The sequence below is a fragment of the Lithobates pipiens genome, unplaced genomic scaffold (assembly GCF_037356315.1).
Source record: "Lithobates pipiens isolate NorthernLeopardFrog02 unplaced genomic scaffold, aLitPip1_a1.2 Scaffold_13, whole genome shotgun sequence".
In the NCBI taxonomy this organism is placed as follows: domain Eukaryota; kingdom Metazoa; phylum Chordata; class Amphibia; order Anura; family Ranidae; genus Lithobates; species Lithobates pipiens.
The window spans coordinates 143,164,831-143,179,013 of NW_027507718.1; the positions used below are offsets into that span (position 1 = coordinate 143,164,831).

At 44.4% G+C, this 14,183-nt stretch overlaps 1 protein-coding gene across 2 annotated transcripts in view; it reads left to right on the forward strand.

Moving 5' to 3' along the window:
* Positions 1 to 1,340: 1,340 nt before the first annotated feature.
* The window catches only part of MATK (megakaryocyte-associated tyrosine kinase), a 117,071-nt gene continuing 104,228 nt past the window's right edge, over positions 1,341 to 14,183 (forward strand). For both annotated transcript variants that reach the window (XM_077475664.1, XM_077475663.1), the window contains exons 1-2: positions 1,341 to 1,449; positions 5,747 to 5,832. In XM_077475664.1, coding sequence (XP_077331790.1) covers positions 5,824 to 5,832 — 9 coding nt within the window. In that variant the 5' untranslated portion in view covers positions 1,341 to 1,449; positions 5,747 to 5,823. The remainder of the gene's footprint in view (positions 1,450 to 5,746; positions 5,833 to 14,183) is intronic.

Genomic DNA, 14,183 nt, shown 5'->3' on the forward strand with positions numbered 1-14,183 from the left:
TTTACCCCTCTCTCTCCTGCTCTACATACATACTGTACATACATAAATTAGATTCTTTCTCTGCAAAACAATGCTATTTAGGACTAGCACATGCTGTGTGTTGTGAAAGGTCTCTTGAGAGATGTAGTTCTGGGTGCATGCCTATGTCAATAAGAACTGAGCTCCAAGCAGCTGCTCTTGCATAAAGTTTACAAGCCTGGTGATGACATCACAGAAAGTAATAAGAGCTGTTTTCTTTTACATTAAAAGAGTAAAAAAAAATAACAATGTTAGGTCATGCTATAGTGGGGACAGGGCTTTTTTCTAAGAAAATAGGTGCAGAACCCCCCCCCCCCTTTCTGAGGCACTCCTTGTCTCCACCCCCTATTCATCTCTGAGCACCATCCCTTGCTTTTACCCCCTACCCTCCTCCCAGTACTGGCCTTTTTAGAGAGTACAGAGCCAAGTATCATTTTGTGATGCTAAATAATTTGTATGGGATTTGTTAATGATAACAAAAAAAAGCAGTAAAATAAATCCTCTGCAGCCAGCAACAATATACCTCACCCTAGCAACAATAGAATCCCGCCAGCAACAATAGACCACACCCCAGCGACAATAGTTCCCCCCCAGCAACACTAGACCCACCAGGCAACAATAGATCCCCATATAAACATTATACCCCCCCCCCCCAGCAACAATGAACCGCTAGTTACAAAATACCACTCCAGCAACAATGGATCCTCCATTGCAACAATAGACCCCCAGCAGCAACAAAAGATTTCCCAGCAGCCAGCAACAATAGATCTCTCCCTCAACAGTTGACCCCCCCCCCCCCCACCTGCAACAATAGACATCCTCAGTAACAATAGACCCCCACACAAAAATAGATTCCTGTCAGCATCAATAGACCTTTCAGCATACCCCAGTACCCCTTGACATTGCATACATTCAGTGCTGAAGGTGCCAGATCTTTGTTACCCCCGTGTTTTCACTGAAAAAAATCCCTAAGTGGAACGGAGGGAGGATTGGGGGTAAACTCTGGGTCATTCCTGTACAAATCCTTCAAAATTAAGTATGTTTGTCTTTTGCTTTTTGTTTCCAACTTAGATTCAATGAAATTGTGTTATGGTTACTGCTACATATTTGTCTTACATTTTTTTTATATACATATTTGTAAATATGCTATAAAAGATTCAGCAGTATTAATTCTAATTGCAGTTTCTATAAAATGACAAAATCATTATTCTGTAAGATTATACTGTAATACATTTCTGCTATTTAGATTAGTCAAAACAAAGAGGAATTTGTGGCCACAGGAAGCCTCAGGTTACTAGCTTCTTCCTGACAGCTAAAAATATACAGCGAGTCCAATGCATAAACTCAGTGATACCTTTGTGTCACCAATATTTAGAAAACTACCGATGCAGATGACAGGCCAGCTACGGGTTGGCATTTGATCTTCATAAGGTAAGTAAAAACACATTCATTTATTCCTGGTAGTATTCTTACTTGTGTTCTTTTACTGTAATGTTGACATATTAGGTGTGTTACACAGAATGGAATAATCACACTTCAGCACACATCCTCAGACTGCCATGGATGAATATGTATGGCACCTGGGTGTTAAAACCAACTTTTCCTGCTGGCACAAATATGCATTTCGGGGGTGGGATTGGGTTTAAACTATTTCTTAATAGAAGTTTAGCAGAGATTTTCAGGATTAGTTGCTTAGCAACCAAAAGCTGCAAATTTAGGGTTTAATAAGCCTATGCAGCTTCCAGCCTAATTTACATGCTTGAACATTATATATTATATTGCAGTTTACCAGTACTTAGATTTATATTACTGACCTGTAAATTAACGATGCCCTGTATCTAGTGCACCCTTACCAAGCCCCATGTTTTTTTTTCTCCTTTGTATATATTTATTAAAATGTAATAAGTACAAAATATGAAACCATACAAACACATGGATCCAAGGTATCAATCAGATGGTGCCAATAAAAAAGAAATACGTCATTAGGTGTCAAGCACCAAAAGTATCTGACAAATGGAATCACATGTGATAGAAAAAAACTAAAAACAATAAATGACTCAAAAACAACATATTATGAAGTTGTGTAAGATACTGTAAAACTATAGAAATTCCTAGAGGCTTGAATATTCATTAAAGCTATTGTTGTCAGACAAAAATGAGGTAGTTTCAAAAGTATAATATACACACCGATCAGCCATAACATTATGACCACTGACAGGTAAAGGGAATATCTCGTTGCAATGGCATCTGAAAATTAGTGGGATCTATTAGGTAGCAAGTGAACATGTTGTCCATGAAGTTGATGTGGCGAAAGCAGAAAAAAATGGGCATAGCAGTTTGCTCTGAAGTCCATGTCCACAGCCAAAAGCTTCTACAATGGTCACATGCACATCAGAACTGGACTACAGAGCAATGGAAGAAGGTGGCCTGGTCTGATGAATCATATTTTCTTTTACATCATGTGGATGGCCGGGAGCGTGTGCGTCACTTACCTGGGGAAGAAGTGGCACCAGCATGCAGTACAAGAAGGCAAGTTGGCAGAGGCAGTGTGTGATGCTTTGGGCAATGTTCTGCTGGGAAACATTGGGTCCTGCCATTCATGTGGATGGTACTTTGGTGTCCATGACTCAATGGGTCAGGGCTGTTTTAGTAAAAGGTGGCCATAGTCAATATATACTCTCCCCTCTCTGTATACCCAGCATCTCCCCTTTCTGTATGCCCAGCATCTCCCCCTTTCTATATACCCAGCTTCTCCCCTCTCTGTATACCCAGATTCTCCCCTCTCTGTATACCCGGCCTCTCCCTCTCTGTATACCCAGCCTCTCCCCTCTCTGTATACCCATCGTCTCCCCTCTCTGTATACCCAGCCTCTCCCCTCTCTGTATACCCAGCATCTCCCTCTATGTATACTCAGCATCTTCCATCTATGTATACCAAGCATCTCCCCTCTATGTATACCCAGCATCTCACTTCTCTATATACCCAGCCTCTCCCTCGCTGTATACACAGCCTCTTCCTCTCTGTATACCCAGCCTCTCCTTCTCTGTATACCCAGCAACTCCTTCTCTGTATACCCAGTCTCTCCCCTTTATGTATACCCAGCATCTCTCTTCTCTGTATACCCAGCCTCTCCCTCTCTGTATACCTGGCCTATCCCCTCTCTGTATACCCAGAATCTCCCTCTCTGTATACCCAGCCTATCCCCTCTTGTATTCCCAGCATCCCCCGCATCTCCCTTCTCTGATTACCCAGTATCTCCCTTCTCTGTATACCCAGTCTCTCCCTCTCTGTATACTCAGCACCCCCCCTCTCTGTATACCCAGCATCTCCCTTCTATGTATACCCAGCATCCCCCCTCTCTGTATACCCAGCATCCCCTCTCTGTATACCCAGCATCCCCCCTCTCTGTATACCCAGTATCCCCCCTCTCTGTATACCCAGCATCCCCCCTCTCTGTATACCCAGCATCCCCCTTCTCTGTATACCCAGCATCTCCCTTCTCTGTATGCCCATTATCTCCCTTCTCTGTATACCCAGCCTCTCCCTCTCTGTATACCCAGCCGCTCCCCCCTCTATATAGCTAGCCTCCCCCCACTCTGTATACCCAGCATCTCCCCTCTGTATACCCAGCATCTCCCTTTTCTGTATACCCAGCCTCTCCCTCTCTGTATACCAAGCCTTTCCCCTTTCTGTATACCCAGCCTCTCCCCTCTCTGTATACCCAGCCTCTCCCCTCTCTGTATACCCAGCCTCTCCCCTCTCTGTATACCCAGCCTCCCCCTCTCTGTATACCCAGCCTCTCCCCTCTCTGTATAACCAGCATCTCCCCTCTCTGTATACCCAGCTTCTCCCCTCTCTGTATACCCAGCATCTCCCCTCTCTGTATACCCAGCATCTCCCTCTATGTATACTCAGCATCTTCCATCTATGTATACCAAGCATCTTCCCTTCTCTGTATACACAGCCTCTCCCTCGCCTTATACACAGCTTCTTCCTCTCTGTATTTCCAGCCTCTCCTTCTCTGTATACCCAGCATCTCCTTCTCTGTATACCCAGTCTCTCCCCTCTATGTATACCCAGCATCTCTCTTCTCTGTATACCTGGTCTCTCCCCTCTCTGTATACCCAGCATCTCCCTTCTCTGTATACCCGGCCTCTCCCTCTCTGTATACCTGGCCTCTCCCTCTTTGTATACCCAGCCTCTCCCCTCTTGTATTCCCAGCATTCCCCGCATCTCCCTTCTCTGTATACCCAGTATCTTCCTTCTCTGTATACCCAGTTTCTCCCTCTCTGTATACCCAGCATCCCCCCTCTCTGTATACCCAGCATCCCCCCTCTCTGTATACCCAGCATCCCCCCTCTCTGTATACCCAGCATCCCCCTTCTCTGTATACCCAGCATCTCCCTTCTCTGTATACCCAGCCTCTCCCTCTCTGTATACCCAGCCTCTCCCCTCTCTGTATACCCAGCCTCTCCCCTCTCTGTATACCCAGCTGCTCCCCTCTCTGTATAGCTAGCCTCGCCCCACTCTGTATACCCAGCATCTCCCTTTTCTGTATACCCAGCCTCTCCCTCTCTGTATACCCAGCCTCTCCCCTCTCTGTATATCCAGCCTCTCCCCTCTCTGTATACCCAGCCTCTCCCCTCTCTGTATACCCAGCATCTCCCCTCTCTTTATACCCAGCATCTTTGCTCTCTTTATACCCAGCATCTCCCCTCTCTGTATACCCAGCATCTCCTTCTCTGTATACCCAGTCTCTCCCCTCTATGTATACCCAGCATCTCTCTTCTCTGTATACCTGGTCTCTCCCCTCTCTGTATACCCAGCATCTCCCTTCTCTGTATACCCGGCCTCTCCCTCTCTGTATACCTGGCCTCTCCCTCTTTGTATACCCAGCCTCTCCCCTCTTGTATTCCCAGCATTCCCCGCATCTCCCTTCTCTGTATACCCAGTATCTTCCTTCTCTGTATACCCAGTTTCTCCCTCTCTGTATACCCAGCATCCCCCCTCTCTGTATACCCAGCATCCCCCCTCTCTGTATACCCAGCATCCCCCCTCTCTGTATACCCAGCATCCCCCTTCTCTGTATACCCAGCATCTCCCTTCTCTGTATACCCAGCCTCTCCCTCTCTGTATACCCAGCCTCTCCCCTCTCTGTATACCCAGCCTCTCCCCTCTCTGTATACCCAGCTGCTCCCCTCTCTGTATAGCTAGCCTCGCCCCACTCTGTATACCCAGCATCTCCCTTTTCTGTATACCCAGCCTCTCCCTCTCTGTATACCCAGCCTCTCCCCTCTCTGTATATCCAGCCTCTCCCCTCTCTGTATACCCAGCCTCTCCCCTCTCTGTATACCCAGCATCTCCCCTCTCTTTATACCCAGCATCTTTGCTCTCTTTATACCCAGCATCTCCCCTCTCTGTATACCCAGCATCTCCCCTCTCTGTATACCCAGCATCTCCCCTCTCTGTATACCCCAGCTAGTAGGCAGAGATGGATCCACGGAGGTGAAGCAATTGTATGGTTGGTTGAATCTAGGGGAAATGTTTTTGTCATAGCTGAACAAGAGTACGAGGGGAGTTTTAGGTATAGACCAAACAGGAGCAAATAGGATAAATGTTTTTTTTTTTTTATATGTTTGTACATTATATTATTATAAATTAAACCTATGTCATTATTACTTTAAATAAATGTATTTCATTATTGTTTTAATGCACTGTTAATGTACAGGTGGCTTGCCCAAAATTCCAGAAATTATCAGAGAGAGAAGACACATACAGATTTTGCCAGCTGGTATACTGAAAAACATGTCTGATGTAAGTTAATTAGCAGTAGACACATATCAAGAAAATTGTAAACATACACAATACAGCCTTACTTCTTGACAAGTTGTTATTAAACCTCCCACTTTTGCAAAACTGGGCCTTCCTGGTAAATTATTAAATTAAGTAAATTAAATGGGTTTGTAGCCTAAAATACCTTAAGCTACTGACTCTGATCCTTTGACAAATACATCACAGCTCCCATGTCAATATTTTTGAAATTTTTTTTACTAAATATTGTTTGAGATAGAATAGCACTTATATTGTTTATTCTATATTGTAGTGCATAAACAATAACATGCAAAGTTCATGATCTGTGAAATATAATTTATGATCTGTCATTTTTATCATCTGGTTTTGTTCACTAGAGTTTCTCATTTGCTTCCACAATCTCTAGTCTCATTGGAAACATGTCTTTTTCATGATTAGGGGACTATTTTCCACCATCAGAGAACAGACCTCTATTAAGCCTTGTACACACGGTCGGAGAATCTGTCGGAATGAGTCTTATCGGACCGTGTCGTCAGATAATCTGACTGTGTGTGGTATGCATCGGACTGATTCCGTCCGAATCTCCGTCCGACCCAATTTTCCAACATGTTGGAAATATTTCCTGACCAACTGGGCCGGTCAGACCTAATCCGATCATGTGTAGAGCATTTTGATCGGACCAAGTGCCATGCATGCTCACATTCAAATTCCGACACGGAAGCGCTCGTTCAGGTAAAACTACTGCTCGTAAGCGATATAGCACATTCGTCACGCTGCAATGTTAAAAATTCTTTCATCAAGCGCATTCTCTTGTTCTTTACAATGCTGCAAGAACCAACTTCTTTTGATGCTCATAGTCACACACACTTCTCCCGAACATATTTCATTACTCTTTTTTAACCATTTCAGCAATACAATTTTAGTTTGTGGCACATCTACACAATTTTAGATTAGGTTTTTTCTTTTTTGGATGTTTTTGTGGGGGGATTCCCTAAAAATCTCCTTTAAAGACACTTTGCTCATTTCTCCTTATTTTTTATTTTTGTGTAAACTTACAACAACAACATTATTCGATTTTTTAGATTTTGTTTTTCTTTTTTAATCTACAGGAGGTTGTTTAGTGTTAACACCCCTTGTTATTTATTTCATTTTGTTTTTTGGAAATGTACCTGCCTGCTCACAAATAAACTGGCCTTTTGGAAGGAAAACACATACGCGAGTATTTCATCCAAACAAAAAATACCTTTATTTCGGTGTCAGTAACAGATAAAGAGGGAGGCAGCAATGTTGAAACTGGGGAGATTTGTGAAGCCTTTGGCCCCCAGGGAACACATCAAATATTTCAACGCAAAAATTGGTGGCCTGAGGAGTACATATCTGAGGGAGAGAAGTCTGGTCCTGAAGTCCATGAAACCCGGAACAGCAGCAGATGACAACAATGTTCCCAGGCTGTGGTACTACAACAGGCTGCATCTTCTGGCAGACCAGACTGAACCCAGGTCATCACTCTCTGGTCTTCCTTACACGCTTCCTTCCAGGCTGTGGCTGTGGTGCTGGAGGTGTGGCAGAAGGAGGAGGAGGAGGAGGAGCAGGGGCATGGGCCAAATGACACAAGTGTGTTTCTGGTGTCATTTGGCCCAACAGACCTGTGTTGAGGGTTTGGATAATAACCTGCTCACACAAGATCTGTTGCCCCTGCTCCATTTTCTCAAGCTTGCATACAACCAAGGAGGCCAAGGCCTCTTGGTAGATTGGTTTTGCTTGGAGTGCCACAGAAGCCTCACCAATCAGCCTCAAGGCCAACTCCTCAACATTCCCCCCCTTTCTCGCCCTTCTGCGTGGAAGGCGGAGGGGAGGGACCTGGCATTCGTTGAGTCTCCTTTGGCTGCCCACCGCCTGGCTGCTGCTTACCCCTGCCTCCTCCTGGCTGCCACTTTCCACAGCCACCTCCTGGCTGCTGCATTCCACACCCTCCTGGTCCTGGCTGAGTTCTTCCTGTGTATGAAAAAGGGACATAGTTTGAGTTTTTGGTTCATCAAACACACACAATTTTCACATCACCACTGTTGCAAATTGTTAACCAATAGAAAAGACTATCATTCTGAGCCCAGCATTTTTCTTTCTTGTCCCAAAGGTTTTGGCCACTACTGTCTATTGATATGTGAAACACTTTCTAAACTCACCAATTAGGGAGCAGAAATCAAGTTAGCATCATTCATTTTGACTCCACAAATATGTACAACAATACTATACCTGGCTCAAGCTGGGCTCCTCCAGTTCTTCCTGAGTGGAAGGCCCAGGTTGGGCGTCGGAAGACTCATCAGGTGTGGAATGGAGCATAGGACGCGTGGAAGGAAGAGTAGAGAGGGATTCTCTGGCCTCAGCCTGGTCTGCCAGAAAATTCATCCTGTCATAATACCACAGGGTGGGAACATAAACCTCAGCTGCTGAAGCTCCAGATTTCATGGACTTCAGCACCTTATTCCTCTCCTTCATATATGTACGCCTGAGGTTCCCAATTTTCTTTTTGTTATATTTGTCATCTGCCCTGGGGACCACCGGCTTCACAAACTCAACCAGTTCCAACAGTGCTGCCTTCCTCTTTGGTCTGCTACTATAGAAAGGGTGGGTGTTTTGCCACAGGACTGACATGTCTCGATATTTATCGATGAATAGAGGGAGGAAGCTGTAGTCATTAAACCCGTCCATGTCTGCAAGACACAACACAAGACAAACCCTAATGTCAGGCTAAACTCCACTAATGCAGGCCTCAATCTAGAAGCAGTGTAGCCTAGTGATGTGCCAAGTTCAAAATTTTACCTTCGTTTGCGCGTTCGTCACCTCAGCTTCTCCCTCTGTTCACAGATCGTACGGACGACACACGCGTGTTACGTTTTATATACAGTGCGCATGCGTGCAACTCCGCCCGCCCCTGACGTTCTTTCCAGACTATTCCCCGCCCCTTCGCTCCCGGCACAGTGGGGAGAGCACATGGCGGAGAGAACACAGGTGCGCACTAATAATTACACTAACGACGAGGAGGGTGAGGAAAGGCCGGAGCCTGAAACGGCCCAATCCAGGAAGACAAGATTTAAGGCCGCAAATATGTCTTTTGGAGAGATGTTGGAGATGGTGGACATATTGAACAGGACCGACTATGATGGGAAGTATGGACCTTACCCAAACCCAAATATCAGAAAGGCCAAGATCATGAATAAAGTTGTGAAGTGTCTTCTGCCTAATTCTGGGGTACACCGATCCATGGATCAACTGAGAAAAAGCTGGTCAGACCTGAAACTGAGGGAGCACGAGCAGTACATAAGGATCAAGCGTGTTCTTGCCAAAAGTAAGTAGTTGTCGTGTGTTCATATGATTATTATTGCTTGCATACTGCTCCATGTGCTTTGAGTTCATGTTGTGTATTTTAAAATGGCCACTTTCAAGTTCATGGTTTCATTCGTTCGTAGGAAACATCGTTCTTCCAGTAAGTATTCTAGCTGAACACAGTGTCCCCAATAATGTTATGACCTTGAAGCTCGGCCAAAATAAACAATTGAACAACACTTCCAAACAATGTTTCATATTGTTAATTCTTCACTCTGTGTGTTCATTCTTTATTTTTTCTAAATATCATAGGGGAGAGAAGACTCGGCAAGTATGAGGAAACCAGGGACCCCACCCCTCACAAAGAAGGACAACTTCCAAAAGCACAAACAGAGGAGCAGGAGGAGGAAGGAGAGATCGTGCAGGTTGAGCAAATTGTCACCACAACAGGTGAGTGTCGGAGAACACAGCTTCCGGTAAGCTCATCAATGTATGTCACCATATTTATATTACATGTTTTTTTTTTGTTTTGTTTTGTAGGTGATGTGGAAGAAGATTTCCGTTTTACCAGTGAAATCTTGGGTATCGGGGAGATAATGGGGTGCAATGGGGATTGGGAACATATCCTGCAAAACATCAATGATGTTAATTTAAATTTGAAAAACATCATTGATGTTTTGGGGAGAGTGTGAAACACCCCAAACTAGATAGGGTCTTATTTTTGGAATTTTACTAACAAAATGTTGTAGTTCTCCAAATTCGACATTTGGAAGATGCACAGAGTGTGTAAACATGCATTATCTCCCATCATGGGGGATCAATGTATGTGTTTTGTGTTTAGTGTCTGAGATGAAGGGGTTGCAGCCCCAAAGCATGTACATTGATCCCCCATGATGGGAGATAGCTCATGTTGACACACTGTGTGCATCTTCCAAATTTGGATTTTTCAGGGGTGACACCCCATGTGATGAAGGCAAGATCAGACCAGTTTGTACATACTCATGTCTGATATTGTCTTCACTTTTCAAAGTGGAACTTTGTAAATTCCTGTGTTCTGTATTTTACAGTTAGATACATGCCTGTTTACACAAAAACAACAATTAAACCAAATTTTGAATAAACTCAGTTTTGGAAACACTCAATTTCTTGGTTGGTTGTACAAACCTTTTCAAAACGCACATGTGAATGTGGTTGGATTAAACAGTTCAATTAGCAACAATGTGTGGCTTTTTTTTTCATGGCAACAAAAATGTATTTGGAGTACAATTTAAGTTTGTGCTGAGAATGAGTGTGATTTAATAAAGGCAACTCCACTTTGCACTCCCAGGTCAGTTTCAGGTGTACTTTTGCAGTGCACTTGTAGTGCATAGTGGATGTGCCTTTACTAAAAAAAACACCCACAGTGATGTGTAAATTTTGACAATCATGCCATTTTTTTGCCATGGTGCTGAAAATGAGCACGATTTGGGTCAGTAATGCACTACATACATTAGTTACCAAAAAAGAAGGTGCGTGTGTAGCAGACCCACAACATAATAACATTATCTGAAGAAGAGACTGTCCCCTCATCTCGCTCTGAACTTGGGTTTGCACTGTTGGTGAAAAAGGCACAACTTGATCAAACCTAATTATACCTACGAGACACATAAAACCAAGCCAAGCACTAAATGAAGGAGTTTCAGATAAAAATTTAATTTTAAAATGCCGCTCAGACATTGTCTGGCATATCAATGGCCCCCCTACCCACAAAGTAGTCCATGTATTGTGTTCTAACCTCACGGGCGCTTTGGGGGGGCAAGCCAGGATGAGCATGTTGAAGGCCCGTGAGGTTATCTGCATTGTCCATCAAGTCTGCTTCTTGTTGGCCAACTGAGACCGCATAGTTCGCAGAAACTTTTTTCAAATAATTGTGAAGAACACAGCACGCCAGCACTATGTGATTCAGTTTGTATTCTGCCATGTGAATAGGCGTAAGAAAAAGGCGGAACCGGCTGGCCAGTATACCAAATGTGTTCTCCACCACTCTTCGGGCTCTGGACAGGCGGAAATTAAAAATCCTCTGCTCTGGGGTGAGGGTCCTCATGGGGAAAGGACACATCAGATGGTTCCCCAGGGCAAACGCCTCATCCGCGACGAAGACGAACGAGAGTCCTTCCTGATTCTCCTCAGCCCAGACTGCCACTCTGGAGACGCCAGTAGAAATCCGTCCGTGAGAACACTCCACCATCCGACATCCATCCATTTTGCCCCACGTCCACATACAAAAACTCATATGTCGAAGACACCACCGTCAACATCACGATACTATGAAACCCCTTATAGTTAAAATAGTATGACCCCGAGTTGGGTGGTGGGACGATGCGGACGTGCTTCCCATCTATTGCTCCTCCACAATTGGGAAAGTCCCAACGACTGGCAAAGTGGGAGCCCACAGTCTGCAATTCCTGTGGCATTGAAGGACACTGTGGATTGAAACAAGAACAAAAATTATTAATTTGACCAATCAACATTCCAAAAAGATTACACACAAACATTTTGTGACAAAATTAGTTAAACATTTTGGGAACTGAGTATTTAAAGCCTAAAGTCTAATGTCCCCTTATGAGAGTAATCACCCCCCCCCATCCCCTCATCTGATGGGCCCTTGATAAAAAATGAGGGGGGGATGTTTAGGACAAGTAACCCTCTCCACTTGATTGAGAGCTGAATGGCTAAATAATGTGTGATACTTTGGGAAGCCCCTCCTTAGTTACACTATTGGCAGCCCACCGGACAGGTAAGAAGTGTCAGAATAACAAAAATTCATCAAAATGTAAGCACTTTTTGACATTCTCATATTACATATCCAGATAATTAATAGGTTAAAAGCAAAAAAAAAGGCTAAAGTATTGAGGCAGGCCCTTACACTACATGCTTAGGTGAATTCATCCATAAATGTGAGCATCAAAAAGGTAGGTATAGTGTGTATTGAGTTTGGTAAAGTCAACAGATAGAGGATTGCTATCAGCTGAGCTAGCAGTTGGGGGGAGGGGGGTTCCTAATGAGTTTGGCACAACCCCCCCCCCCCCCAAAAAAAAACAAAAAAAAACACTCTGCATGAATTGAAGCACACACATCACATTTGTAGACATTTTAGGGGGTGTTTAGGGTAAAGCAATACTATGGAGCTGACAAAAGACATTGTTAAGTGACTAGACTCTAGTTTTATGGGCCAAGAAGAGCATGGTGGGGAAGTTAGTGAGGCAAATTTGCCTGAGGACAAAGGGGCACATCATATAAATTAGAGCATATTGCAATGATAGTAATTAGGGAATGAGGAAAGAAATTCAAGACATTAGCAATCATGAAATACATAGAATGTGATGTTAAAGGATAACACTTACCTTCATATAGTCCTTCTGCAGGACCTGAATGATGGCAGAACAGGTCTCTGGAATAATGATCCCCAGAGCCTGGGGGGAGATGCCTGTAGAGAACTTGAGGTCCTGAAGGCTTCTCCCAGTCACCAAGTAGCGCAACGTGGCGATGAGCCTCTGCTCCGGAGTGATGGCTTGCCGCATGCAGGTATCCTGCCTGGTGATATAAGGGGTCATCAAAGCCAGCAGACGGTGAAAAACGGGGTCCGTCATCCGGAGATAATTCCTGCAATCATTAGGATTATTCTCCTGGATCTCACGGAGCAAAGGCATGGAGCAAAGGTTGGCCCAACCAATTCTTGGTCCACAAACGCCTCCCCTCCCTGTTCATGGACCGGGCTTGTGTCAAAGTAGCAACCCTAACACGAAGCCCCTGCACAGCAGAAACTCTACGACGAGTACGTACAGGAAACATGGTTTGAAAACGGTCGGCTGGTCAGAACGGACACCAGAAAGCACAGAAAAACAGCAAAGCCTGAAAGAACGACCTAAATAGCAGAAGCAAGCAGACAATGAGAACTGCCTTTCAAAGCGTACTATACCAAGATATAGTCCACAATGATCAACAAATACTTACTGACTGCACGCACTGATTATCAGATACGCACCAACAAGCAGAAACTGAATAGTTGTAGCGATCTGAATCACAAATCTAACAAATCGCGAATCGTCTCTCAACAAACTTCTACTAACACGCGATAGACACGAGATCAGCAGAAGGAGCCCAAAGGGTGCCGGACGTGGAGCTGAACTTCCTTTTTCTAGTCCCGCCGTACACGGCTTACGTCACCGCGTTCTTGACCACCTGCGAAATCAGACAACTTGGCCCGACCGTGTGTATGCAACAGTTTCGGACACAATCCGTCGGAGTAAATCCGACGGGCAAAATCCGACGGATTTGGTTGCCAAAATCTCCGACCGTGTGTACGTGGGCTTACTCTACTGTGATTGATAAGTAGGGTCAAATCTTTAGACCCTGCAACACCTCCTAACATGTTTGCGCCCTCTGCTCTCACTGACAGAAAATTCTGACCTTTAGTAGAGGTTATGATGGGAGGTATTAGTGGGGATCCTATTGGAGAAAAATATCCTAAGCCTTAGAGAATAATTTTATGTATAGATATTAACTATGCATAAGCCATATCAGGCTGATCCTCCTAGAAGCTGGAAATCACGGAAGTAGACACCACTACTCCAGTGATCTCCATTTGCCTATGAGTCTTGTGCCAAGTAGCCACCCTACTGAGTTGTGAGCACAGGAGTTTTTCTGCTCTACATGGACACGATTCAGAGAATGCTTTTAATTTTCATTCTCTAATTGGTTGAGGTGGAGAGGTGAGGCAGTGACATCACATTTCTTCAATTCGTCCAATCAGAGAACACTTTGCATTCATTCAGAAATTGCAACGCATCCTCTGAATAGCACTTGTACCGAGCAGCTGACCTACTGCATTCATAAGGAAGCAGGGCACCAGTTTGACATGGGACCCGTAAGGAAGTGATGATTCCTTGGAGTAGCAGTGTCTACTTCAGTAAGTTCCAGCTTCTAGAAGGATCCAACAGGTATGGCATATGCATAGTTTGGTCCAAGCTGGACCAATGTAACTACTGTGG